Below are 27,671 nucleotides of genomic sequence, written 5' to 3'. Positions count from 1 at the left end.
GTGGAATGTTCTCTAAGCAGCAGGGATTTCAGCTAGAATTACCTCCAAAATATGAGCTTGGAATTGGGGGGTGGGGTGGGGTTGCCTAATTCTCTTGCTTTCCTCTCTGGCCCTTGGAATTTGTGCTTTTGAATTCTGAAGGTGGGTGGGCCTTAGGGTAAAATTCTGAGGAAGAAGAGCCAGCCACTGAAAGTACTCAGAGGGGTGAGGTGGGAGGAAGCCAGAAGACACAAAGAATTTTGAAGGCCTTGGGAGATGAGGTGGCAGGGGTCTGTGAAGCCGGGAGAAGCAAGCACAGCTGTTATGCTCAGGGTCTGAGTCCTGACACTGTCTCCCAGGACTGTTTTCATAGAAGACCCAAGAAATTCTCTAGCGGTTCAGCTCAGCCCTGGTGGTAAATCCTGCAAGGGTCGGGGAATGGTGTATTTGTAGGGTGACTGTGTCTGCTGTCTGTCTGTTTTTGAATGACAGTTGTTTGAACCAAAATAGGTTCAGATGTCTTTACTGGCCTTGAAGGGAATCTGTGGTGGAAAGGGAAGCTTCTGCTTTTGTTTGTATTGCTTCAGGAAGACCTTTTGGGACTGCCTCACACTGTAGATTTGTTGAAGAGATATTTAATGAGGAATTGAGAGTCAATCTGAGTCAGGAGTGTGTGGTTTGGTGGAGTGACCTTCAGATTTATCATAAGTGTGGTTCTACCTGCGATATAATCTTGAGCAAGACAACAGTCCCACTTGGCTCAGTGTCTCTACTACTATGAGGTAGTACTAGAGTTTTCTATGTGGATGGTGCCCCCTTTCAGCCAGGACTGGTACCGAATGGGGCTCCAAGGGCTTCAGTTTCTACGAAATCAGGTGTTTGGACAAAATGATGGAATTTAAGTTTATAGTCAAACATCTCTGGCGTTGAAATTAAGTCCCACAGCCTATGAACCAGTCTAGGAGGTTGCTACCAGCGCCGCGAGGCTCTCCTGGAATGTGCACAGATGTCAGATCAATGTATTTCTCGGATTCATTAAGAGAAATCAAAGCACACCTGTAAACCCATTTCTGGGGAGGAAAGGCAGGAGGATCACTCACCAGCAGCTTAGTAAATTGTGAGCCAGTTGGCTACGTGGTGAGACCCTGCCTCAAAACAACAACAAAAATTCTGGGGATCAACGCCTAGGAAAGGAAGAAAGGTGAGGGATAAAAATGCAGGGAAGGACCCAAATCAGCCCCACTGAAGTTCGGGGAAAATGCATAACACATCAGGACACCTCTGCCCTAACACACATGCAAATGCAAGGCTCCTCATCTCTTAGCTGCTGGTCACTCTGGGCCCTACAGCTGTTGAAGGTTCTGGCAGCTAAAGGCCATGTCTCCTCAGCTGGTCCAATGGGGGAATCCTCAAAGGGCCACTTTCATGGTGTATCTCTCCGATTGCCATATCTTCATGGTAACACTTGGAACTAGCGTTTCTTCTAAGAAAACTGAGGCCCAGAGAGTGTCCAGTCTGAATGTAACTGATTAGTGAGGAAGTCAGGAACAGAAGTCAAGTGGTGAGGAGAGACTCGAGCCCTGGTTTTAACAAATACACTTTTTATGGAGTTCATACCTGAGGGTGAGGAACAAGAGCAGGAAAGTGTTTAGAGGGGCATAATAATGTCCACTATGTGTACTGTGGGGTACAGACATGCCTAAGTCAGTCCTCCAGTAACCGTCCAGTCCAGTGCACTGGGAGAAGGGCAGAGGAGTAGGCTGTGGAGGAACTGGAGAGCCCTCACGGACAGGCATGTCTGGGAAGGTTAGCTGTCTTGAGGATAATGCCAAGGGAGGTTGGAAACTCACGCAGGAAAATCCGTGCAGTTAGAGAGGCAGATGTTGCAGCACCCAGTGCATGGGGGGCCAGGGTGCTGGAGCTGGAGTTCATGGCAGCCCCTTGTCTCAGGCGAGCGTGGGAGAAGCCTCTATAGGAATCCCAGTTCCTGGTAATTCTGTCATGGAGTTTAGACCATCAGTGTTCTCTCTCTCTCTCTCTCTCTCTCTCTCTCTCTCTCTCTCTCTCTCTCTCTCTCTCTGTGTGTGTGTGTGTGTGTGTGTGTGTGTGTGTGTGTGTGTGTGTGTATACATGGAGGTCTGAAGTTTACTTTATCTGAAGGCTACCTTATCGAGGCTGGGTCTTTCCTGTTTTTGCCTCTATATGATGTATCATACATTAGGCATCCCAACCCCTCTGCCTCAGCTGCCCACTTTCTCCTGTTTTCCCCCCACTATACATTCAAAGGAGTGCTGAGTTAGCTTCCAGGGATCAAACTCGGCTCACTGGTTTGCTCTAGCAAGCATGGTTATGAGCTGAGCCACCTACTGAAAAGAAGCAAGCCAGGGCTCACACTGACTTCTCCCTTCTTCCCTCCCGGTGCTTAGGAGATGTGAAGCCAGCAGCCTGGAGTGTGAGTTCCCCTGGAGACACCACACAGAGCCACCTAAGCCAGAACATTCTTTTTCTTCGTGATGCAATTTGTGTATCTAAATAACAAAAGCAATTTCCTTCATTGTTTAAGAGAAAAGACAAAACAAAACTGGGCTAAATCAATTATTTGGCATCCTGGAGACCAAAAGTCCTGCTTGCTTCCTCTGCTTCCCGCCTTCAGCAGAGAGTACGACGATCATGACACATACTTGGCCTCCCTTGCATTTCTCTCTTTAAACACTACTTCCTTCTCCTGTGTGTGTACGCGCGCGTGGGCATGTGTGTGTGTGTGGTCTCAGAGGACAACTTGTAAAAGTTAGTTTTCTCTCCTTCAGTCATGTAGGTTTCAGGAGCCAAACTCACATCCTTGGGCTTGGAGACAAGGATCTCTCCTGCTGAGCCATCTCACCAGTTACTGCTTGCTTTCTGGTCAAAAGAGGGAATTTTGTCTACTGGTTTTGTTATTACTGTGATGAATTTTTGTTTTCTGTACAGTTCCTCCCATGCCCAAGACTAGGGAACATGTCTGGTTTTGTGTGTGTGTGTGCGCGTGCGCGCGCGTTTTGTAGACCTACAAGGAATCTACAACAATATAAGAACTGGCTTGCGGGGAGGGACTGGCATGTTGGGACCTTTAATCCCAGCAGTAGCAGACAGATCTCTATGAGTTTAAGCCCAGCCTGATCTACAAGTTCCAGGCCAATCAGGGCCACAAACAGAGCCTGTCTCAACACCCCGCCCCCGCACCCACCCTCACTCACCAGAGTTGGCTGAGATCAATGGAGAGCCCACCAAGGTCTCTGAGTTCCATTACTTAAGGGACCATCAACACCAACGTTGTCTTTAACTTAGTGGGCTGTGGTTCTGTCTGTTTACGCCTTCAGGTGGTTCTCAAGTAAAAGGTCACATACATGAAAGCCTCCTCACTTCAGCCAGTCTCTAGTTGTGGCTGAGCACTGCAGTTCCCTGTGCACGATCAGGGAGGAAAAGGAGGCACCAGGCCAGCAACTAGTGACTCCCTAGGCAAGTCTGTGGAGCATGTGCACACCACGGAAGGGCCGACCTCATATCTTAGACGGCAGGCTGGCACAGCTTGACTTTCATACTGTGCAGAGGAAGAAAGAGTTTGGGTTGATGGATTTCCAAACGTTTTAAATTCTTTTTGTTTGGTTGTTTTTTTTTTTTGTTTTTTTTTTTTTTTTTTTTTTTTGTGTGTGTGTGTGTGTGTAGCTTTGGAGCCTGTCCTGGAACTCTCTCTGTAAACCATGCTGGCTTCAAACTCACAGGGATCTCCCTGATTCTGTCTCCCGGGTGCTGGGATTAAAGGTGTGCACCACCACCGCATGGCTACATTTTAAATTCTTAATTCAAACTTCTGTTCTTATAGTAACTGTGTTTTAATATATAACACTATTTGGGGGCAGGGTTGTTCCTTCCTGGACATCAAACAGACTTATTTTATATTTTGAGTCAGGGTCTCACTATGTAGCCCCTAGCTGACCTGGTACTCAAGGCCCAGCCAACAAACCGAGCCTACACAGGCAGTTCAGCCGGAAGGGAATCTATCAGTAGAGAGCCCTGTGACTTTTGGACAGCTCTCTGGCATCCAGTGAACTCAACAGATATTGGCTGAATATGAATTTAGTTGAATGTTCCTAGGACAGACTCCCCATTAAAAACTTCAGGGGAATATACTAACTCAGCAAAGTTCTGCTTCTCTCTTACCCTGGGGATTAGAATGTGTGGTGTTCTCTCACAGACTTGTAAAGAAATCCAAAGTTGCTGCGACCGGGGGAATTTTAACCAGAAAGCTGTCTGCTTTGGAGTGAGTGTCTTTTCCCTGATTCAGATCCCGAGTTAGGAACCTGAACGCCTAGACTGAATGGTTGAAAAGGCAGCAGACCTGAGTCCTCCCAGGTTCCCTGGCCCATAAATCTGGTCATCTTTAAAAGGAGAACTCAGAACCAGTACAGCAGAAGCCAGAGGACTCGCCCGGCACTGGAGGCTCCCCCACAATTTGCCTTCGCGCGTGGCCCAGAAGCAAGCTTCGGTGTTGTTGACACACCCAGACGACGGGTCCCCAGTACCGGCTATGGGCCCCACGCAGGTGTCCGGCCCGTGTGCGGGGTGCGCAGGGGCCCAGGAGCCCCGAGAGAGACGTTATTGTTACACTGTAACGAGTCTGATTAACACGCTTCTGACACTTTCTCTTAGTTTCTCCGGCTCCTAGCAACCGTGCACAAAGGCGAGGGATTGTCCCTGGCTCCGCGGGGACACGGGGCAGCCTTTGATCTTGTACCATTACAGCCTGGCTGCGTGACAGGCTCACGGGGTCCGGGAGGCCTGCAGTCCTGGACACTGGGCCACTGGAATCCCCCCACTGCCGCCCGGGCCTGGCCCCGACGGCCAGTGCTCCCCCAATTCCCAGTACCGCTACACGCGTGTAACTCATCGCCAAGGGAAGGGCAGCACCCTCCAAATGGTGTCCGGAGCCTGCTGGTCTCTGCCCCGGGGCTAAGCCCGCAAGTTGATCGATCGCAGGCGGTGGGAGGCGCGGGACGGAACACCTACACATCTATCCTGATCACTTGGGCACGTCTCTTTCCTCAGCGGCACGCAGGTACCAGGCTCGCCTTACCCTTCCCGTAGGAAGCAGCGAAAGGAAAACCCAGCCGATCAGTCACGATGAAAAAAAAAATAAAGGAAAAATATATAATAACATATATATATATATATATATATATATATATATATATATATGAAGAACACAGTTACATAGTTCCCCTAAATGTAATAACCCGCTTAGATGAAACTGAGTGGATCGCCACAAACTGCACACCGGGGAGGACTTCAGTGTCTTTCCAGCGCTTGCTTTGTGTCACTAGCAATTCTTATGGATTTTGAAGGAGTTGTGCCGTCAAATAATTGCTGGAATTAAACAAACCGTCTCCACTAACGACAAAAGTCATCACAACAGAAGAGCGAAAAGCTGCCGGGTCCCACTGCGTAAGTTTTACAGGCACTAAGCTGGGTCTCTGAAAGTAATTTCCTTTCCAGTTCGGTCGCTTTCTTAGCCCCGGCCTCAGTTTAAAACAGAGTGGGGGGGGGGGGGAAGAAGAGCTAGGCTTTAGCATTTCAATGTTAGGGTCCGGTAATTACTTCCCCTAAATTGCAAAGTGAAGGCCTTGCAGGGGGCACCCCCGGGAGACAGGTCGTTGTTCCCAAATCCTGCTTTGTTTACAGACCCGTCCTGTGACCTCCACCAGTATTAATATTCACAAGTCCCTGTGGAAAAAAATCTTATGACCGGTTTTGTTCCTTCAATTGCTTTTCTAACACTAGAGGGTAAAAATAAAAATAAAAACTCAGAGGATTCAGATTGCAAAATAAATGTAAGCTCTAAAAGCAGAATGTCCTGAAAAAGAAAAAGAAAAGAAGGGAGGGGGTGGAGAGCCGGTATTCTTTCCTCTCCCTGTGGCAACTTAGAAAATTCCACAGTCTCTAAAGAAAGTCAGTTTCCCTAACTCCCACAAAACTATTCAAAGCAAAGGTGTTCCAGGCGATAATGACTTCTATTTTAGAGAGCGGAACACTGCATGGTTGGTTCTATTGACCCAGCAAAATATGCCAGGCAATCAAGAGACTTTCAAATTCAAACTATAGGAGGTGAAGTCTTCATTCCCCTGACGCTATTCCCCGGGCTATTCCCAGCTTGTCTCTAGAGCAGTGTGCCGGCCGGGTGGACAACTGAAGGTAAGGCTCGAGAAACTCCCTAACTTGTGTCCTAGCCCGGGCCTCATCCAGCGGGAATTTCCCTCACCCTTTCAATAAAACATGACTGTACAGATACAATCCTCTATACATTAAAATGAGTTTGTCACAGATTGTCATTAAGACCTCAGTAAAACAATGAAGACATTATTGGGTACCCCCTCCCCCGGGCAAGGTATTAAAGGAATAAAGCAATCTACACCACACGGGTCCTATTGAGATTAATGAAAAAATTATGCAAAAAAATCGCAATTTCATTTTCCCGTGACGAGGCTTTGCGTTGATCCAGTCAGTCTTGCTTCGCACCTGATGATTTATTAAACTAATCTGCGGCGATCAACCGCTGATGTTCTCAGCTCAATCTTGTCCTGGCTCATTTTCTAAGTAATTGTTTCTCATTAGTTCTGATAATGTTTTAATAGTGTTATCCATAATTTAGCCCCCTAGAATTAATAACAAGGGGGGGCAATAGGCCAAAGTGGCTGTCATGAGCGACAGAAAAATATAAACAGGTATGCTTCTTTTTAATTAATCTGATGAGCAGCCAAGTCCCCTTCCTGTGTGCCCTTCCCGGCACAGAAGATGAAGGCCCACTTCATCTCCCTCAGCCTTGGCTGCATCTCTGCAAGCCCTGCTCTGTCACCTACTCCAGGGTACCAGGGATGTGGGTAGCACAAGTGGGGAACCTGCCTCCTAGCTTCTCTGTGTCTTAGGATTCTATCTCTCAGGGAATGAGGTTCCGTGGGACTCCGGTAGACACCGCCCTCTCTTCTAGGGTCCTTGTTAGGGTATCTGCTTAGAGAATGGGCAATTGGCCCACATCTTTATCTCCTATGGGCCCCAGTCCTGTAATCCTACCACAGATGGGATCTCTTGGTTACGAAGATGATCAACCTCACATCTGAGAAGGCTTTGTCAAAGAGGTGGTTTTGAGCTGGGTATGGTGGTGCACGGCTGTAATCTCAGTACTTAGGAGGATGATGCAGGGGTACTCCTGTGAGTTTGGTGCTAGTCCAGGATACATATCAAGATTCTGCTTCAAAATCAAAACCAGAACCAAATGGGGTGCTTTTGTATGAACAGGGACGTTGGTGAGAAGGACTCAGAGATAATCCAACACAGCAGAGACCCAGGAGTCCACGGCCCTGTTGCTGTGGACTGGGAGGACTCACGAGGCCCAGCTCTAGCACCACTTTGAAAGGTTGCTTTCCTTGAGGACTCTGTGGCTTCTACCATGTACAGGTGGGGCTTCCTCAGAGGGAGGCCCTTGCTTGTGGAGGTCCAACCTGTATGGGCTTGGGGGCTGAGGCATTGCTGAGTGGAGGCCAGGACATGTACCCTTTGATCCTTTTACAGCCAAAGGTTATCCGAACCAGTGCTGTTTCTGACGTGTGTGTGTGTGTGTGTGTGTGTGTGTGTGTGTGTGGACGGGTACATCAAGGCCCTCCAGTCTCTGCTGGCTTGTGAACAGTCTTCCTAAGTCTTTAAGGGAAAAGCGTGGACCCCTGTGGTTCTAGCTTACTCTGTGTACACTTGACTTCATGATTCCAGACGCAGCATGGGGACTTGGGGGTGCTCCTCACCCAGAAATGCTGTCCACTGCCCCTGTCCGCTGTCCTGAACCACCATCCGCAGGAGGACAGCTCCTCCTTCCCACTCCCACCCACCTTTCCAGAGACTCTGGGGTAGCAAGAGGCGGCCCAGGTGAGGCATAATGACTTCTTAACGAGGGGCTTCATGGGGTAGGGGAGACACAGGGTCCAAAGCAGGCAGGCCTCATCTCTCTTTACAAAGCCCCTCAGGGTTCCTGCTTGTGAATATTCACGTCTCAAGAACATGTTTCTCCTGATCTATCAGGTCTGCATCTGGTTCAGCCACATGCCAGTCAGAGCATGGTCTTCCCCTTCCTACCCGGCAACTGGGCTTCATGGTGGTGGTGGCGACCATGGTTTCTGGCCTGGCATTGCTGTGATGATATGGCATCCGAGGGCCTTCTGTAGGAACTGAAAGGGTTGGGGTGAAAAGTAGACCCCGATGGGGCACACGCCAGGGGCCCCTAACGGAATACACCAGAAGGGCCTAGGAAGGGGGAGAAAAACGAAAGTGGAAAAACAACTGTTTTCTATTTACAAATTAAAATAAACAGAACAGCCTTCCCCTGCGGTGTTTGTCTAAGAGGAGCAGCCACGCCGCTGAGTAGGTCATGAAAAGGTTGGTGTGGAGTTTTAAACTTCCCATTCTGCTAATTTCTTAAAGAACAGGGGTCCAGAGTCTCCGCACAAAAGCTCGTGGTTTTAATGAGGGAGAGAAACAAAATCTCCGCTTGTTGGTGTTTCAAACTTCATTGGCGTCCTCTGGCAGGCACAAGTTGATCCTCTGAGGCTTCAATACCCTTTCGCCTCCAGTGGAAGGGTACCGTGCTGAATAGGGAACAATGGCTGGTTGTTATGTTTGTTTACCCTTCCCCCAAGCTGGGTTAACCTCTTCAAAACAGCTTTCCTAAGCCCGTTAACCACACCACCCATATGACCTACAGCCCCATCTCTTATGTGATGCAAATCTCGCAGGGGGCCATATGCACCGGCCTGGCCCATGGCTTTGTGTCCTCTGGACATACAAGTTTATGGCTGAGGGAGTCCTATCTTGGCCCTACGTTTACAGGGGGAAATGGCCTCAAAGGCGAACGGTTAAGCAGGAAGATAAAGGGGAGAATCAACGGTCTTGTTTTCCCTGCATTCATTTTTTTTAATTGCCAGTAACTGTTGACCTCAAGTATTCGCTCAAGATGAGAGCATTCAGGGTCACCATATGGATAGAACATTGGGGGGGGGGCGGTGGCTCCCCCTGGAATCAGTTCTGAAAGTTGATTTTTTTTTAGAAACTGTCTTTTATAAACCGATATGATACCTAACATTTCCAGTGTCACCTTTGTCATTTTATCTGATTACTCAGAGTGCTGAAAATCTTGATATTATTCTTTAAGAACTTAGCCTTAAAGTTATCTGTGGCGTCCACTGTACAACTGAATAATATTGGAGATATTTCCTAATAAAAGAAGAATGGGGAGAGTATACACAGCCCAGAATACCTGTTTCCTTGAGGACTTAACTTCTCCCCACCCATCTTTGCTCCCCATGAAACAATAAACCCGTATTTATAACACATTAATAGACAACAGAAAAGCCATGAACTTAGATTCCAAAGGAAGAAAATTTATTGTTAGAATAACTGGTCAGTAAGACACAGGAGGAGGGCAGGAGTCGTGACTAACATGAACTGTAAATGAAACAAGGTTTCATTTGATGGGGCGTGCTAGCACGCTGCCCTGGGTACCGTGGTTTGTCTTTAAGCGACCCACTGTATCCATTCAGCCCGCCTGAGGAGGGCTTCATTTAACAGATCATTTTTCCTTGATGGATGTGGCAAGCGTAACAATGTTGTGGGCCTGCTTCAGTAATGGCATGTCGATCATACTTCCTCGGAAAGTAAAGGCTCCCTGGAAAACAGAATACAAACTTCCTGAAAGAATGCTCGGAAATTATAGGCTTCTTTTCTTGCGTGCACTCTTGTACGGCGAGAACATTTTAGATACCACCTGAGTGATGCTGACTTTCCTGCCCAACTTTTGAGAAAAACCAGAGCAAATTGCAGGGGACAGATTTCTTTTTATCCTCCTATAGAGGCAGGGAAGGGGGGGGAAATCCTTCAGCATTTTAACAGAGAGGAAAAAGAAACACATCAGACACAAAACATGGCAAACTGTTCATTTCACTCTTTTAAAAAAAAATCAAACGGAAAACAGCCGTGGAAGAAAAATTTAAATATTTCCTCATTTCATTTTGAAATATTGTGTGGGACTCTGCAGCAGGGTATGCGCTCTGGTGAGTGATTACTGTTTATAAAAAGTCCATTATCAGCTTAATACATGCTTCCTTCTCGCCAGACACAGTGAAGGTGTTACTCCAGGGTGATGAGAAAATGGGAGGTCGACTACAGTGAACCAAACGAGGCCATGCTGCTGGGCAGAGGCATCAAGGACAAAGCGGTCACTCTCTGTTGACCACACGGGGAGATGCCTCTGCCCCCCAACCCCTGCGCACCCCCATCTTGCAAATTCTTTACTTCTTAAGCCTTCTGTAAACACCCACTCAGTGTGGTGTGTGATATGAGCCCCGTTCTAAGTTAGGACACTGGGGCTTACAGTAGTGAACCTTCCAAAGTTACATGACTGGGAAGGGTTAGGGTTACAGGCAGCACCACCAAGCCGCCCAACTTCAAGTCTTCACTGGAATCAACAGAAGGAAAATTTACCAGACAGAAAGCAGCACGCCCAGATCCTGCTGCATCACTTAAGTATTTGTGTTTCTGTTGGCTTTGAGTTTTGCTGTTTCTCTCTAACATAGGCTACCCTTCAATTCACGGCAATCTTCCTGCTTTGGTCTTGGGACTGATAGCATTACAGGTGTGAGCTACCAAATCTGGTTTCAGGTCCTTTGTGTGTTGTTGTTTTTGAGACAGGGTCTCATTATGTAGTCCCAGCCTGAAACTTGCTATGTAGACAGAGCTGGCTTTGAACTCACAACAGTTCTCTCTGCCTCCTGAGTGCTGCGATTAAATGCATGGGCTACTGTGCCTGGTTTTTCAATTATTTGTCTTTGAGGTGCCAGAGATGAAACTCAGACCCTTGTAGTCAGTGGCTCTACCCCTGAGCCACACCAGTCCAATCTGGTCATTTGTTCTCAAGGATGTGCGAAGAGAGACAGCAGGTGCCTCTGGAGATCTGGAGGTGGAGCCATCCTAACCCTTGAGAGTTCATTTCTATACAGCACAGCCCATCCCCTGTTTCATAAGGCAAAGTACAACTTGTCAATAGTCTGCGGGCACTGCCCTCGCTGCTCCTTCCTGCACAGGACTTCTGGGACAGGCATGCTGGGAACGGCCATGAGGGTTATGAGAGAGGCACAAAGGGTGTACTCGTAGGAAGGAAGTAAACAACCCGTAGCAGAGAATCTTTGGTGATAAGCTTCAGATTTTACCTTTTCAATAGAGAGAGATTTGAAAGTCTACAGAACGAGAATTTTTCCAGGAATGCCTGACCCTCTTAGTCTCAGAATAATGAACCCGACTCTTAGGCACATCTGTGTGACATAAATCCTGTATTTGGGTCACTTTCTGATTCTCTCTCTTTTACCATTTATACCCTTCAATTGGCCTTTGGCCCGTTCCATATAGCCTAGAGCTAATTTGGGTTATCTAGGACCATGATGAATTTCATGGATCTGGTTGGGGAGGTTCCCCAGGTTAGCATTCTGTGGAGATCAGGGCTTGGGTCCCATGCTGTTTTACAAGGCAATAGTCTAGTTTTCCCATTGGAGTAAATGGGAAACACAATGGCCTCTTGGAGCACCGCCCACAAGTGGATTATGGCCCCTGTAAGACAGTACATCTGTCCTTCCAAGGTTTAGCCAACAGGCTGAAGAGAGAAAGTTAGCATAGATGCACATGAAATAAAACAAACAAAGAATGATGAGCCCTGCATCAAAAGAGATGTCTTTTGGACCACGTCTCCTGAAATTGTATTGCCTTCTAGAAGCACACCGGAGATGAGAAATACTTCCAGCTGTTTTTCAAGACCTGGAGAGAGAAAGAACATTTCTTTCTTTTGTGGAGGCATATCTGGTTGATTTCCTTTATTCTAGTGGAAAACAAGATGTAGCATCCTTGTTCTCTTTCCTTTATCACTGCAAATTGAGGACTTCAGTGTCGGTAAGAAAACCCATACGCCTTCACACATCAATTCATAATATGCCTGTTATTATTGCTATTGTTTTATAACACACATAGGTTTATCTGGACAGCGTAAACAGTCTGGTGGTCAGGACTTGTTGTTGCTGTTGTTTTTAAATGCAACTGGTCAAAAAGCTACTTGGATTTTTGGGGACAGTTTGAAGATGATGGATAAGTTTCCATTTTGCTGGCTGATACGTTTTTGGAAAATTGACATCCCATTTCAAAAAACATGAAGAACATCTATTATCTTGAAGATTTAGGTTACAATTTTGTTTTAAGAGCCTTTAAGGAGCTAGAGAGATGGCTCAGTGGTGAAGAAGACTGACTGCTTCTGCTGAGGACAGAGTTTGGTCCCCAGCACCCATATGGTGCTTCACAATGTCTGTAACTCTAGTTCCAGGGGGTCCAACACCTTCTGGCCTCTGCAGGTACTGCATTCACAGCAGGCACACACATCAGTGGAGGCAAACTTTTTTTTTTTTTCGAGACAGGGTTTCTCCGTAGCTTTTGGTTCCTGTCCTGGAACTAGCTCTTGTAGACCAGGCTGGCCTCGAACTCACAGAGATCCACCTGCCTCTGCCTCCCGAGTGCTGGGATTAACGGCGTGCGCCACCACCGCCCGGCTACATTTTTTTTTTTTGAGGCAGGGTCTCTCTGTGTAGGTTTGGAGCCTGTCCTGGAACTAGATATGGATCCACCTGCCTCTGCCTCCCGAGTGTTAGGTGTGTGCCACCACCGCCTGGCGAGGAAACCATTCTTACACATACAAGTAAATAAATCCTTTTAAAATGTTTTTAAACAAGACTGTACTTGTAACCGAATACTTTAAGAACCACACTGACAAAATAATAACAACAATAACTTTTTGAAGAGTTACTAATCCCTGAGCCACAACTGGAGGTTTGTGTACGTTGTTTCATAAATACTGCCCACAACAGCAGTCAGGAGTAGATACTATCATTCATTCCATGAAAAATAGTTTTTGGAGGCTGAGAAAGAGGCTCAGTCAATAAAGTGCTTGTGCAATCTCCAACACTCGGGAGATAGGTCAACAAAGCTGCAAGTACCTGCAATTCCAGCAATGGGGAGGCAGAGACGAGTGGGCCCCTGGGGAAGGCTGGCCAGTCAGTCTAGCCGAAATGGTTCAACGCTCCAGGATTAACAAGACATCCTGTCTCAAGCACTAAGGTAGAGAGCAATAGAAGACACCTGTGGGGACCTCTGGCCTTTATGTGTAGCAGCACAAAGACTTGAAAACCTTTTTCTGTTTCATTTTGGTTGAAAGTGTGCACTAGAAAAACAACCTGATACAGTCAGACACATTACCAACACCCACAGTGCTGTGCTATAGAGCTCCGGATCTATCTTACAAAACTAAAATTGTACCCAGCAAGCAACTCCCCTTTGCCCCCAGCCTTGTTGCCTTACTTCCTCGACCTCTGTTCCCAAGGCTTTTTATTTTATCCATTCTCACACTATAACTGAAGAACCTGGTGCAAATCCATCCTGGAGCTTATTGGGATAGCATGAGAACAGAACATGTTTGTTTCTAAAGATTTGTTTTAAATTACATATATGTGTGTACACATGTGTGGGTCTGTGCTCAGGAGTACAGGTACTCATGGAACTAGGAAGACAGTTCTGGAGCCCTTCAAGCTAGGGTTATAGGTGGTTGTGAGCTGCTTGCTCTTTGCAGGAGCAGTATATACTCTCAACCAGTGAGCCATCTCTCTAGCCTCAAAACATGTTTATCTGATTCAAATCTTGGGTGTTCTTTAAAGCCTTTGGATTGAAGAATGTGCTAAGCATGTTCTGTGATTAGCAGAATCAGACTCTCATACAAATAACCGGTCTGGTGTGGCTGTGTTATTTGTGTTGGAGGGGGTGTGTTAAATTACAGTTTCCAGGCTCAGTCTAAGGGGTTACATGCTGGAGGCTGGCCAGGGATTGTGTCGTGATTCCAATGCACTCCTGTGTTTGAGTCCTTCTGTTTTTGCAGAAGTGACTAAGTTGTAAGTAGAAGCTTACAAAGTGTGAGACCCCTCGAGACCCCGTGACCTCTTACAACGTGTCCTCGCGGTGCTCAGCCATGGGCTTTTCTCAGGCCAGTCATTAGTCACCGATCATCCACCCATTGTGGGTAGAGCAACCTGTGCCAGGCCCTGGGGAACGGGGGTGGGGGGACTCCACCCCTACCCTCTATGAGCTTCCAGTCCTGGGAGCAGAGAAGCAGCCGATGCCTCAGGATGGAAGGAGCAGAGATCTATGGACCTACCAGGTTGCACGCTCCATGGCTATGAGGCTGTGTACTCAGCAATCATCACACATGTCCCATGACAGTGGCCCTAGGGCTCAAACCCTGCAGACTTTCATTTCAGAGGGACTGATGGTGTCATCCGTCCTTCTACAAGGACTTCCCCGGTCAGTGGCTTGGCACTTATTGCATACAGGTCTGTGATCTAGAGTCCAGAAGTGGGGGCTGACATCATGATAGAGTTCCTGTCATCTGTATGGTGTTGGGGGGAGATCTTGTGACTCGCTGAAGTCATTCCCATGAGAAAAGGGCACTAAGCCGGAGATGTAGCTCAACAGTAAAGCACTACCCTCCACTACCCTAGCATATGAGAGGCCCTGGGTTTGATCCCCAGCACCACAGCCCAGAGTGGCCCTGAAGTTACAGGAACCTCCTCCTTGGCTGAAGCCTTTCAGGAGAATGCTGATGGATGTTTCCTTGCGGAAGTGGTGGGACAGGAAGAGCGGTCGCATCTATGGGAAGGGGTCAGTTTCTGGCACTCAGCACCTGTAGGTTTTGGCATGTTTTTCTCCTCTAGAGCACTAACAGACCAGTTTGCTAGACACTGACACTATTACTCTCTCTTCTTCTTAACCAAGGTGGAACCTGGCCTCAGGCACTAGGAGGCAAGTCCTCTGACTTAGAGCTACATACCCAGCTCATGAATGAGAGGAAATAGAAAAAAGGAGGGAGAGAAAGAGGGAAGGAGAGAGAGAGAGAGAGAGAGATAGAGAGAGAGATTGTGTGTCACCTTGTCATAGTTATTTGTGAGCTAGAGTGGGGAGGAACAACAGGGGTTTAATGGGATAAGAAGAAACTCAAGTCCTACTGGTTGTCACTGGGCCTTTGTTTTATTCTTTATTTTGGACGACAGGGAGGGCCTGCGGTTGTTTGAACAAACTTTGTTACTGTACATGATTGCTGGGTCCATAAGTCACTCTGACACATGCAGTAAGGGTCCATGCCAATTGGTCTCAGGAACCTGGAATCCTGCCTCTCTCCCTGTCAAACTGTGTGGGACCCTGGTTCACCTCAGGTCCTTTACTATTTGATGTAGTGAGAGCCTACAGCATGCGTGGTGTAGTTAGGTGGGGGATTTGCTGCAGCAGGGAATAAGGTGGATGTGTCCCTGACCTCATGAAGCAAGAAAAGGCATTAAATGACCATCTATAGGAACGACAAAACACAAATGGTAAGTACAGCCAATAGAAAAGCAGGTGCAATGGAGAAGCACACTCAACAGGGAACTTGGTAAAAGATATGGTGGCTCTTTGGCAAGTACACTCAAGTGGAGACATGAAGGATGAGTAACAATTTCGAGAAGAGGAGGGGGCAAGAAAAAAGTAACCAGGGCACAGGGCAGTCAGCTCCCCAGTGGGACCCAGAGCTGGGTTAGCCATGGGACAATAGAAGATGGAGTTAGAAACCATCTGCAAGTTTCATTTTCTGGGCTTGGTAACATTCACTGGCTAGCTGACCAATACCCAAGCCTCCAGTGGGACATAATGACCGACCTCAAAACTGTAAAGTTGAGTTGAGGCAAGGTTGACTAGTGTCAATGACTTAACCATTCAAGGGGAGTCACAATGACTTAACCATTCAAGGGGAGTCAAGTGCGTCCCTTTTGTGGTACTTAAGGGTCAAGGAAATCAGAGAGAAGGCATCATCAAAATGGGGGTAGTTCAGGCAAGAGAGAGCTTGGAGGAACAGGTGGGATTTTTATTTTTGCTTTAGTTTGTTTCTATTTTTATTCCATTGAGACAGGGTGGAACTCATTCTGTAGACCAGCCTCAGCCTCAAACTCTGACTCTGCGTTGAGACTAAAGGGTGTACCACCAACCCTAGTTAGGAGCAGGTGGGTCTGTGTTGTGTTTTGGAACAAGTGTTTTTTAAAAGTCAAGTTTCGAAGGTCAGGTTGTTAGATGGATGTGTGGAGGGATTTGAGGAAATGGCAGACTACACATACAGAAGCAGGTGAGGGGTCACCAGAGACTCCTCAGGCGAGGCAAAGGAAAGGTCCCAGGAATCACAGATCAGAGGTGCAGTCCTGTAACCTCAGCCCTTTGAAAGAGCACAATGTAGGATACAAATGGCTGAAGGTTCTTTAGGGTCTGAGGAAAGGGGCCAAATGTCCAAATTCAAGTGGTCCAGATTCTGATAACTCACTAGCTGAGGGGTTTGTCTGGGACAAAACTCCTGATCCTGCAGATGATGGGGGCTGGAGATGCTCTGTCCTAGCTGCCTGCATCACCCATGCCTGTTCTTTCTGGGACCACAGGGAGGAGGGTAATCCTTTTGTTCCTTTCTTTGAGCTACCCTCCCTCAACCAGGAACCTAACCACTGGAAAGCTAAGGGCTGGGCGCTCAACAGGACCCTCAGGAACAGGCTCCCTGGTTTTTGCCCCCCTGGCTAGCACTAGGAGAGGCAATGGGAAGAATCCCGTAGCAACTGCATTAGCTACCATACCAATACATTCAAGTAAACCGCAACCCCAGCAAATCCCACAGCCAAACCTGGAGGACGGCAATATTATTAGAAAGATCCATTACCAAAAAAGATTTTTTTTCCTTTTTGTTTTGCTGTTGTTGTTGGTATAGAAATTTGAACCAGGCTCATACATGCTAAGTGTTCTCCCACTGTGTGACACTTCTGGCTCCAAGAGTGTTCATTTTGATTGCTCCTTTTTTGCTTTGTTTTGTTTTTTTGAAACAGAGTTTCTTTGTGTAGCCTTGGCTGTCCTGGAACTCACCATGTTGATCAGGCTGGCCTCAAACTCAGAGATCTGCCTGCCTCTGCTTCCTAAGGGCTAGGATGGAAGGGATGTGTCACCAGACCAGGTTGATGGCATTTTTATGCTTTTACAAAATGTTTTCTGTATTTGAGACAAAAGTCTTGCTATGTTTATCACATTGGCCTCAGATCCAGGGCAAACCTCTGCTTCAGCTTCCTTGGTGCTGTTTTCAAAGTCATTTCTCATTTGTAATGTGATGAAGGTATTATTTCAAGTTTTAATTTTAAATCTAACTTGTTACTGTGAGTGCATTCGTGCGTGTGTGTGCGTGTGTGTGTGTAATTCAGACAGGTGACCTTCCACCCAGCCTCTGATAGGCAAGCCATTTAAATGGTCGTCTGATGGAGGTCAGCTGATGCCTGACTGGAAAAGCAGGAGAACCTGGGTGGTGGCAACTTGCTGAGCACCTTGGGAAGGTCCTTCAGCTTCTGACCAAGGCAAGCTCGGAGAGGCTTTAAGAGCCCAGTTCCTACAGTTTTCCAAGTTAAAGCCTGGAGAAGCCCCCCCCCCCCCCCCCCAGCCTTTCCATCCCTTCTCTATAGCTCCATGGCTTTCAAAATCCATAGCAAAGAACCGCTGATGTGGAACAGAACACAGGCTTTTGTGTGATCTTTATGCAGCTCTAGTCAGACCTGGCTTTCGAGGGTACTGGGCATGTGCACCACAGAGCCCCTCTAGGGACTACCCCCAAACAGAGAGAGAACATGATCCATGGCAGACACATTCCCGTTGCGATCCTTAGCCTGCTGCTGCCACTCACAGGGGAAAAGGTTGTGATTTTCTGGGGTTTCCCTTAAGGCCACTTGTTGTAGAGGTTTGGGCCATATGTGCACTTGAATCTACAGGTGCCTGGTCTCTGTGCATGACCTCCAAGCATGATCTCCCACAAACGCAGGTATGGTACCAGACTTGAGTCTTCATCTCTAAATCGTGCCCATAAGGTTGCAAAGATTAAAGAAAGCCTACAGTGGCCTTACAGGCTCTCTGTCAGTGATATGGCTCAAGGCTTAAGAACACTGGCTGCTCTCTCTAAGAGATCCTGGGTTCAATTCCCGGTACCCACGTGGCAGTGCACAGCTGTCTACATCTGTAGTATCATGGGACCCAAATCACTCTTCTGGTGGGCAGACAGAGAAGCTGACAAATCGCCCACTGCATAAAATAAATAAATCTTTAAAAAAATAAAGAAAAAAAACTAGATTCAGGGGTGCTGGTTCTCTGACAGAACATCAATTGGAAGACAGATAAGATTTACAAAAATTTAGAAAGGTAGAGAAAATGCTCACCGATTCCCAGAATCAGAACAATGGCAAACAGTCAACAGGGGCCAAATTCTAAGAATCTGGAAAGGAACGGGTAGGGGATGAGTGGACGGAGAGTGCTCACAGTTAGTTTTGTAAAGAAGAAGCTTGAAATTACTCAGTTCTCACCCTGTGCCTGTCATCCTGGGTAAGATCTACTCAGGGCCTCACTGGTAGGCTTAGCAAGTCAGAGAAGTAAGGATTCTGGAAGGCGGCTTTGGAAGGTTGAAGCAAATGTGCAGGGGAGCTGAAGTGAGCATGACCAGAGGCCCCAGGGCGCTGGTAAAACCCTGTACTCCCAGCACTCTAGAGGTGGGGGCAGCAGGACCAGAGTTCAGGGTCATCCTCAGCTAATTAGTGAGTAACCAGGTGATCAAACAAACCATATTTCATGTCAAACATAAGCTACAATTGCCGATCCCAGATAGTAAATGCCACGTTACCTCCATGTTTGGCTAAGATCAATAATGTTAAGGTCCTAGGTTGATTCTCTTTTTGAAATCTGATGTAAATGGGCTACCATGACCTAAAAAATAATTTAAGATTATTAGAATACTAATGCTTTTTTTTTTTAAGTACTGCAGAGGGGGAAATGGTCTTAATTTTTCTAGAAGAGCACAAGAAGTCAATATTGTGGATACTGTGGTGGCCACGTCAGTACTCAGGGGATCACTTGAGTTTGAAGCCACCCTATTCTTCATAGTGAGGTCTCGGTCAGACGGGGATACACAGAAAAGCCCTATCTCAAAGACAAAAACAAAACCCCAGCAATTTATTTTCAGCACAGTTGAAAATTTGTAAGAAGCTGGCTCAATAGTGTTTCCTAAGAGTGTTTTAAGCACCCATTTCTGTTTAGCAAGCTACAGGGAGACGTGAAGGCAGCAGACAGAATTCTTGGTTCTCTAGGATGGTGAGACAGTCCCATGTTTCCTCCATCAAGTCCTACTAAAGTAGAAAAGACAGAGAATTCTGGAAATGCTTGACTTAGATTTTTACTAAAATAAAATATCATTTACTAGCTTTCAATATAAACAAGAACAACAAAATACCACCATAAAACACCAAAAGCCAGGGCTGGAGAGATGGTATGTCAGCTAAGACCCCTTAAGTGCTCTTGCAGAGGACCAAGTCTGGCTTCCAGTGTCCGCACCAGGCAGCTCACAAGTACCTGAAACCTCTAACTCTCACGGGCACTAAGCTCACACACACACATAATGAAAACTAAACCTAAAAGCACCAATAGTTTAGAGAATTCCTTGGACTTCTGTAGTCAGATAAAAGAGAGGAGATGAAGATGGTGGGGTGCAGACAGAGGGGTGAGGCATGAGGTAAGATTTAAAAAAAGGGAGGAAGTGAGGAAGGGCAGTGATGAGAGGAAGGGCGAAGACCACACAGACGACATGTCTACAGACCTAGAGCCTAAGAGGGAGAAAGAGGGCAGATGTTCAAGGGAACAAAACAGCCCTTTCCTGGCCCTGTGTATCCTTGCTGAGAGTGTAGCATCTGAGTGATGAAACTCAGGTCTGGGTGGCACAAGGCTTCTCCAGCCTTACTCTGACCCTCTCCGATCTACCCTGGGCGTATGGAATAGGTTAGAGTGAACTGAGCCAATCAAAAGCCCTTCCAGGGCAGGGTGGATGGACATGGTCAGGACAGGCCTGCGAGGAAAGGGGCAGAACCATGTGGGGTCTGATAGCAGGGAGAGTGGAGTGAACACCTGCAGTCCACTTCTTCCTTCCTTGTTGGTTCTTGTTCAAGATCAGAAGGCGCTTGTCTGTGCAAAAATCTGAACTGTCCCTGTGAATCCTTTTAAGAGTCTATCTGGGGGCTGAGGAGACTCAGGAGGAGGCTCAGTGGGTGAGGTCTTTCTGCACAAGTATGAGGAACTGAATCCAGACTCTGAGCACCCATGTAAAAGCTGGGTGCCGTGAGCTGTGGCATCCCCAGGGTCGGGGGTGGGTGTCTGCTGTGTCTGCTGGCCAGTTAGTCTAGCAAATGGGCAAACTCCAGGCTCAGTGAGAGAAGACCTCTCAAAAACTAAGGTAGAGAATAAGAGAGGATGATGCCTGATATTGACCCCTGACCTCTACACGTGTGCACACCAGTGTGCACAGCAGCACAAAACCCACACACAGACAGCCAGACATCACACACACACACACACACACACACACACACACACACACACACACACACACATCATGTCCAGTCTGTCATTGGTGCAAATGTTCACTGTTACCCAGAAGAAAGCGTATTTGCACTATTTTATTGAAGAGCAGTGGTCACAGCTTTATAACCACCTTGGATATGAGTGATTTCCAAACAGATCTAACTATAAGGTAGATAAATTTAAGAAAGTGTTCAGATGCGGGGAGATATACATACAGAGTAAAGCTATTTGGATTATACTACCTTTAAGAATCGGCTTTAACGAATCATATTAAAGATGAAGTCAACAAGTTAAAGTTACCAGACAACCTATGCAAAATGAAAATGAAAACAGAGCAAAACTAACAAAATAAAAACCCTCCTATCCCTTAATGCAGGACTGGCCCTTTGCCTCTAAAAACAAGGCAAGTTAAGAGCAGCATGGGAATTTGACTACCGTGTTTTAAATGTGTTTTTCTTTTTTTAATTGTAACTTAGTGTGTATCAAATTTGCCGCAAGCCATTGGTACACTCAGATTTCCTAGGGCTGGGCTTTTTGGAGTGGATATTACGGCATATAGCTCTGGAAACTCTAAACGAACAGGGACACAAAGGAAAAACAGTTACCGGGAATGGCAGGAATACGTTTCCGCCCCATCTTTCATTTTGACCCGGATTCACTGGGCACTACTCGGATTGTTGTTCAGAAACAGACAGGAAAAGCTGTGGGTGGTGGGACGGGCGGCTGGGCGGGGATGGGGACACACTGTCATCTATTAGCCGTTCAGTTCTTTCAGCCGACAAAGACAACAAGCCAATCTTTAGATGGTTTATTTGATCTGTGTGAAAGAGTGGCCGTGGACTTTCTGGCACTTGAACAAGCAGGAACTGTATTTTTGGGTGGAGAGATTTCTCCCGAGTTCTCTCGGGGCGCCTTCAAGAGAGCCATCTGGATGGGACGGTATTTCTTTTGTATAGCTCCGCATTTGGAAGCATCAAGGAAAGGTGCAGCAGCGGTACCTAAGGAAAGCACTTCTCTCCGTAGTTGGGAGGGGATGATTTGGTGCAGCTGGCTGCTTTTGAGATAAAAAGGAACCAACCACCTTCTCCTTTCTGCTCTAATGAGAGAATTCTTGTAACTGATATTCCCCGCATTGGAAGTGTTTACGAATGTCGGCTCAAGAGTCTGAGCTACTGCGCCTTCCTGAGCGAAACAGGAATGTTCCAGTTCCGTGTCATATTTACGATCCTCACGTCACTGCTGACCTCGCCTTTGACCTTTATAATTGTTAATGGGATCTAGATACTGAATGAGAGCCCCCCCCCTTGATGCTTAGTCAGCTCGTGACGCCGACATGAATGAAGACTGCTAAAAACGTTCAAACAAAATCCTTCCAAGCTGACCGGATGCACTCAGGGTCATGACGAGATTAAAGAGAAAGAGGGATCGTCTGGAAAACTGAATCAAACTCAGGGCTGCAGCCAGACACCGCAAGAATATGTCTGTTCTAACAAAGAACCTCAAAAGCTCATCCTAAGTACATATTTTGCTAGTCTTCTGTATTTTTCACACTAGAAAGAAGTGGTAACTCTTATGCAAAGGTTTCTTTTGGCTGTACTTGCTCCGGCAGTACGCATACTAAAACTGTAAAGATACAGAGATTAGCATCGCCCTTGCGTAAGGAAGACAGTCAAATTCCCGAAGCATCCCATATTTCTACAAGTTCAAAAGATTCCCTTTGGTCAGTGATCATTTCAGAAAAGCAATGGGCTGTTTCTTTGAGCTGTCATTTTTGTCTAGTAAGCAATGAACAAGAAGAAAGACTTAGCAGCAACATTATAATACAGATGGAAAAAAAACATGCAGGGTCAAATATGCTTTTATATATTGCACGAATACATATGTGATAGGTGCCTAATTCTCTGTAATTAACAGCTTCTGAAATCCCAACAATAACTAAGGATTTGTGAAGTTTCCACTGTAATTATCCAGTTTTCACATTATGTAAAATTCTTACTGGATTAAAAACAAAAAACAAGAAAACCATGTTTCTTCGTTAAACCAACACTAAATCCAGTTCTGAATGGAGAATTTCCAGATATTCTAAAAACCATCACTATGAAAAAGTAATTGACTTTATAAAAGTCATTTGATAAAAATTATTGGATATATATGAGAATAATTTGAAAGAAAATCCTTTATACATCCCAAGCAAATCATATGAAAATGATTTATGGCAGCTGAAGTATTTTACCAGGTAATTGCCAGAAGAACTAAGGTGCAGTTGTCTCTCAGAATGCATTTTTCTGGAACGAAGGGGGCATCTGTCTGGTTAATAATGGAGGTGAACACGTCAGTTAAATGACAAATATTTTACTTCCTGAGAATTACAACAGGAATAAAGCTTATGCTGAAAGAGCTTTTCCTAACAGATCTGAATAAGAGAGACCAAGCTACGGTTCCAAATATCAGTGTCTTGCTCCCTATCTTATTACCAGGGGGCCTCTGTCAGGTAAGAGTACTCAGTGTACCTGTCAAACACTAAGAGACGAGGCGGAGGAAGTATTATTATATTTCTAAGGTAAACTGTTTCCCCATGTTCTCATTATAAGCACATAAGAGTTGATTTCCATGGAACTTCTAACAGAAAAGGACCCTGAGTGATCAAAGCCTGCGCCCCAACAACTCACCTGCCCAGGACATAGCCTTCCCGTGATGGCTGCCATTTAGAAACAGGGAGAAAAAGTAGGACTTTCACTATCTTATCACTTTAGAAAACATAAGTGACCCGGTATGAACTGCCAACCCCAGCCACGCTTCGGTCTCCAAGCAGAAAGGACACAATTGAGGACCAGGGGTGGGAGAAAAGGCAAAGCTACATCACACTGCCTTCTTGGACCGTTTCTCCTTAGAGGAATTAATTAAATGAAATTTTCATCAGAGGAGAGGGACAGGGCCTCAGGGAAATTCATGAACACCTCACCAGGATACAAGCTATCTATTTCCCATCCTTGGGAGTCATCTGTGTTTGGACAAAATATCCGGGGGTTCGTATTTTTCATAAGTGGCACACATTGGAACTAAAACAGATTAGATGTTTGTTGGAGGTGATATTTCCTACAACTGGGTGCTTATTTATCTAAGATCTCTGCCAAAAGAACCCACACGATTTAAACCGCAAGAACCCGTCAAGATCCAGAGGCGCCTACCTGCGATCCCTGTGTTTGAGGCCAGCCGGTTTACAGGCTCGGTGAAAGAATCGTGCTAACCGGATAAAATAACCATATGTCCCTACTGGAGGCTCCATTACTTGAGTCATTTAAACCTCGCTGGACAAAAAGCACCAGGCCCATTTGCTGTAGGAAACAACCCTCCACAAAGTGGACAGGGAAGAAATGACCTAATAGGCAATGCCCTCTGCTCCAGTTTCTATGGTTCTGTGTTAAGAAAAGCTGGCCTGCCACACTTTTGTGAAAGCTTGTGCCCCAATTATACCCCAACAAGAGGGCCACTGCTTATTTGGAGAATGAAAAGAAAACAGCCCAGAACTTAACATTTACATCGCCATTATCAAAGTCTTGGGCAATTTCCCCTAAGGAATAATATTTTCAAAATATAATGGAAAAGAGGGGTTGCCGCCTTCATTTGGGAACCCAACTGGCGGGAAAGGGGGGTTTCTGGTCTGACTTCTGTTTGGTTAGTGAAATGGAGGAAAGGGTTCAGGTGAAACAATTCATGGAGGCAGAGCCAGCCCACACTGGATCTGTGTGCCATCTCAAGGCAACACGTTCTGCCTCAGTTTCCCCTTTCAATAGGCGGTGATCGCTTGCACATTGCCAGCTGGCATGAGGCAGAACTGAGGGAAGTGTGTGTGTGTGTGTGTGTGTGTGTGTATGTGTGTGTGAACAGGCAGATGTGTGAGAGGGATGTGGATGGAGTTGTTTGTGTCAGTGGAGTACAAGGATTTTCTTTCTATGCAAATATGCTCATTTCCAGGCAAGCTTCATTTTGGGTTGAAATGTGTAAACAGAAATAAAGTACGATGCCAACTTAAAATTAATTTTTCTGTGAAATGCAGAATATTTTTGATGGTCACCATTAATATGAAATTTTTAAAAAATGCTATGTATCATTGAACTGGTGTAATGTCCAAATGGGATCGTTTCTAGATTCTAGATCCTAGAACTTCAGGCTTTGTATATTAAGTACGAATCTGTACGAACGTGTGGGGGGAGGTGGGCATATGCCTGTTCATGGTTGAAGGCCGACTTCTGTAGGCAATGACCTACTTAATATTGTTACCCACTTAAACAAGTGTTGTGATGTTCAGGTGTCCTTGGTGCCAGGGAACATGCAAAGGACACTTCTCATACGACTGTCCCAGGTCCACCACTGAAAACCAGCTTGTGCTTCTCTGCTGTCTTTCTATTTATTTATTTAACACCCAGGACTTTTGCATTCTTTCTTTCCTAAACAATTCTGTACTGGGAGGCAAGACAACGCCATTCCTTACAGAAGGCTCAGGCTGAGGTGAGAGATTAGATCATCCCTCTGAAAAAGAGGCAAACGGTATTACTGCAAATAACCTTTGAGACAATTAACTGACAATGCATAAACCTTCCTTCAGGCGACACCTAATTTAAGTGTTACTGGCACAAAGTGGGGACAGATTGCGCATTACCACCGCAATATTTACACAGCAGAAACCCACAGAGCGGGAAACGCAGGCTCAATGAAGCACTAAATTAGAACAACCGCACTCAGTGTTAATTTGCCTTCCATTCTTTCCAAACCTCAGGTCCAGAAATCAGTACAAATCCATCTACACCTCCCACCCTAAATGACTAAACCTGAGGAGACAGTAGTACTTCTTTTTTCTAGTCCCCCCCCCCCAACTATAATAACGTGAAATTGATTTCTTTCCTCTATGAGAGCCATGTGGCCAAACTGTGTTTACGATGCACTTGCACCTTGGTCTGAAATTATTGTCATACAAGTGCTGCTCGGAAGACTGAACAGGAGGAACTAACAAGACTTAACTTTTTCTAAGGCTGCCAACACAGCGTACGGACAAGATACACATTAGTGAGATGTTTAGGGAAAGGGATGGGTATCTGCCTTCAGGGATTTTTCTCAAGGATAAATCTTATTTCCATCCCACATTTCCCCTTCCTTCTGTCACACACAATGACTTTTCCTTAAGCATTCATAGGTTCTACTTTCCCTCATCCCTGCCCACCGTATTTTAAACTCCAGCATCACGAAGCACTGACAAAACATTTACCTTTCCCAGTTGCTGGTGCTCTTTGAAGGCGGCGATCAGCTCTTCAGCCCACTGAATTTTTTCCAGGGTCGGAGTAAACTGTTCTTGCACCACCGCGATCTGGTTAGGGTGGATCACCTGTTTACCTGCAAGGAGAGGAACCACACTGAAGGCTCCGGGGACAGACACCTCATACAAACTAAGTGTGTCCAGCTTGGGACACCCCTGGATGCCTCGCAGAGTGGGTGCTGGAGAGCGGAAACAGTACAAAATAAAACCCACAATCAGACAAGCTTTTCCAGAAAACCACGTAAGAACAAATACCAGTGTGGGGGAAACAGCACTAGATTTATAGAAGTGCCACTATGTAGTAGAAAAATCTCTTATTTTAGTTACAGGTGGCTGACGAGGCAGCTTGCTGAATAACTACTTTGCCTGTGATTTTTAACTGGAGAATATATCTGTAAATTATCCATTATCTTGAGTAGAATGAAATTAAATGAGAATTCTTTCAAATTGTATAAGCTGTCTCTCCTGCATGTGTGGGAGGATTGTGTTGCTTCCTATAGTTCTTACACCAACGACGTGTCAATTATTAAGCTTCTCCACAGATGTTATGACCATATTAATACCAAACACTACCTTACGATAATCTGTGTAATTTTCTTTCTGAGCATGTCATTTTTAACATGTGCATTTTAATGAAAATGTATCTAGAGTTGTAACATAAGAGGCAAATTTGAATACTGTGGCATCTAGATAATTTAAAAAAATTTTAAATAAAAAGACTACAGAAAATTTAGCTTCCAAAAATATATTCAGAGCTTCCCTTTTTTCTTATAGTATGAGAGTTGGTTAGTCTTCAAATTACAAGAAATCGTATCTATGTAGAAATACCTTCAAAAAAATCTCTGATTCTTTTTGAAGTTTAAGGATTTTAAATAAAAGCATCAGCTATACACAGGTCTCAAAGGATTCTATGCAATCAACACTGTTAATAAAAACCCCTCAATTTAACAATTGGGGAAGTATGGTATTTAATCAGGTCATTAATAAAATGCAATATAATTTAATGTCACAGTGATGAGATTATGCTGCATTACATGATAAAGTTATGAACACAAATTGCCTCTTTAAAACTGATGTACACGTAATGGCTGCTAACTGTATCTCTTGCCACATTAATTTGCTTTGCTTTTGAAAGAATTGTTTCAATATTTAACCACTACAATTACAGCCCAGATGTTTTATAAAACACCAGTTTCTGTTACTACCCTTATTCTGTGGAGTAGATAAAGGAACGATGTTTGTAAAAATAGTCAAACAGGGATTTTTTTCTTTTGTGATAATGTTTCAATAGTCGACTAGATAATATGTTTCAGGCCCTGGCAGAGTTGAAACATTCCATGTTATCGTTGCATTCCTGCCTGTCAGTGCCAAGGGAAAATGTTAGGCACCTATGCAAATAAAGGTACTTCAAACTATCGGAAGACTAATTTTTGGAGACAAAATAACAGAGGCTACAATTTGAACTCTTTTCAAATAGTAGGTATTCATTCCACATTTAATTAATTTAATAGTTGTAATAATATTATTTAAAAAGCTTATCAGTGCCCAGTAGTCGTTTCCTAATTGTTAGGATTTTATAATTTATGTACATAATTTACACTGCTGTGCAAAAAGGCAGATTTCACAGAAACTTTTGGGACAGGCACTGTAATGTGAAGAGCAAACAACCAGCTCGCTAGATTCTCGTGGAATCTCCCAACAGCTGGGAAGTACCTATATTTGAATAAGAGGTCACTGTGAAGATCTATGCTGGGTTTTTACAGTGTACGGACACGGGCATGCCAAGGCCGCT

The 27,671-nt window shown here is 45.5% G+C and overlaps 1 protein-coding gene, 1 long non-coding RNA gene and 1 other non-coding gene across 6 annotated transcripts in view; 2 read left to right on the top strand and 1 right to left on the bottom strand.

The window, feature by feature from the left end:
- Positions 1 to 27,671, top strand: part of LOC142835935 (uncharacterized) — a 94,481-nt gene that overhangs the window by 35,851 nt on the left and 30,959 nt on the right. The window lies entirely within an intron of this gene.
- The window catches only part of Clybl (citramalyl-CoA lyase), a 220,075-nt gene continuing 201,817 nt past the window's right edge, over positions 9,414 to 27,671 (bottom strand). The window contains exons 7-8 of one of the 3 annotated variants that reach the window (XM_075949781.1): positions 25,832 to 25,956; positions 9,414 to 9,718 (exon numbers count right to left, since the gene is read on the bottom strand). In XM_075949781.1, the coding sequence (XP_075805896.1) occupies positions 9,623 to 9,718; positions 25,832 to 25,956 (221 nt within the window). In that variant the 3' untranslated portion in view covers positions 9,414 to 9,622. Of the gene's footprint in view, positions 9,719 to 11,793; positions 11,857 to 18,840; positions 18,925 to 25,831; positions 25,957 to 27,671 lie in introns of those variants that run through there. The other 2 variants (XM_075949782.1, XM_075949783.1) reach the window with 2 other exon arrangements.
- LOC142836219 (U6 spliceosomal RNA) lies at positions 22,162 to 22,265 on the top strand. Its single transcript, XR_012908020.1, has one exon. It is a non-coding gene; the product is annotated as a U6 spliceosomal RNA (small nuclear RNA).

This window comes from Microtus pennsylvanicus, chromosome 15 (assembly GCF_037038515.1).
Source record: "Microtus pennsylvanicus isolate mMicPen1 chromosome 15, mMicPen1.hap1, whole genome shotgun sequence".
Lineage (NCBI taxonomy): Eukaryota > Metazoa > Chordata > Mammalia > Rodentia > Cricetidae > Microtus > Microtus pennsylvanicus.
Note: the sequence above shows the minus strand (reverse complement) of the source record. Positions and strands in the feature narration are given on the sequence as shown.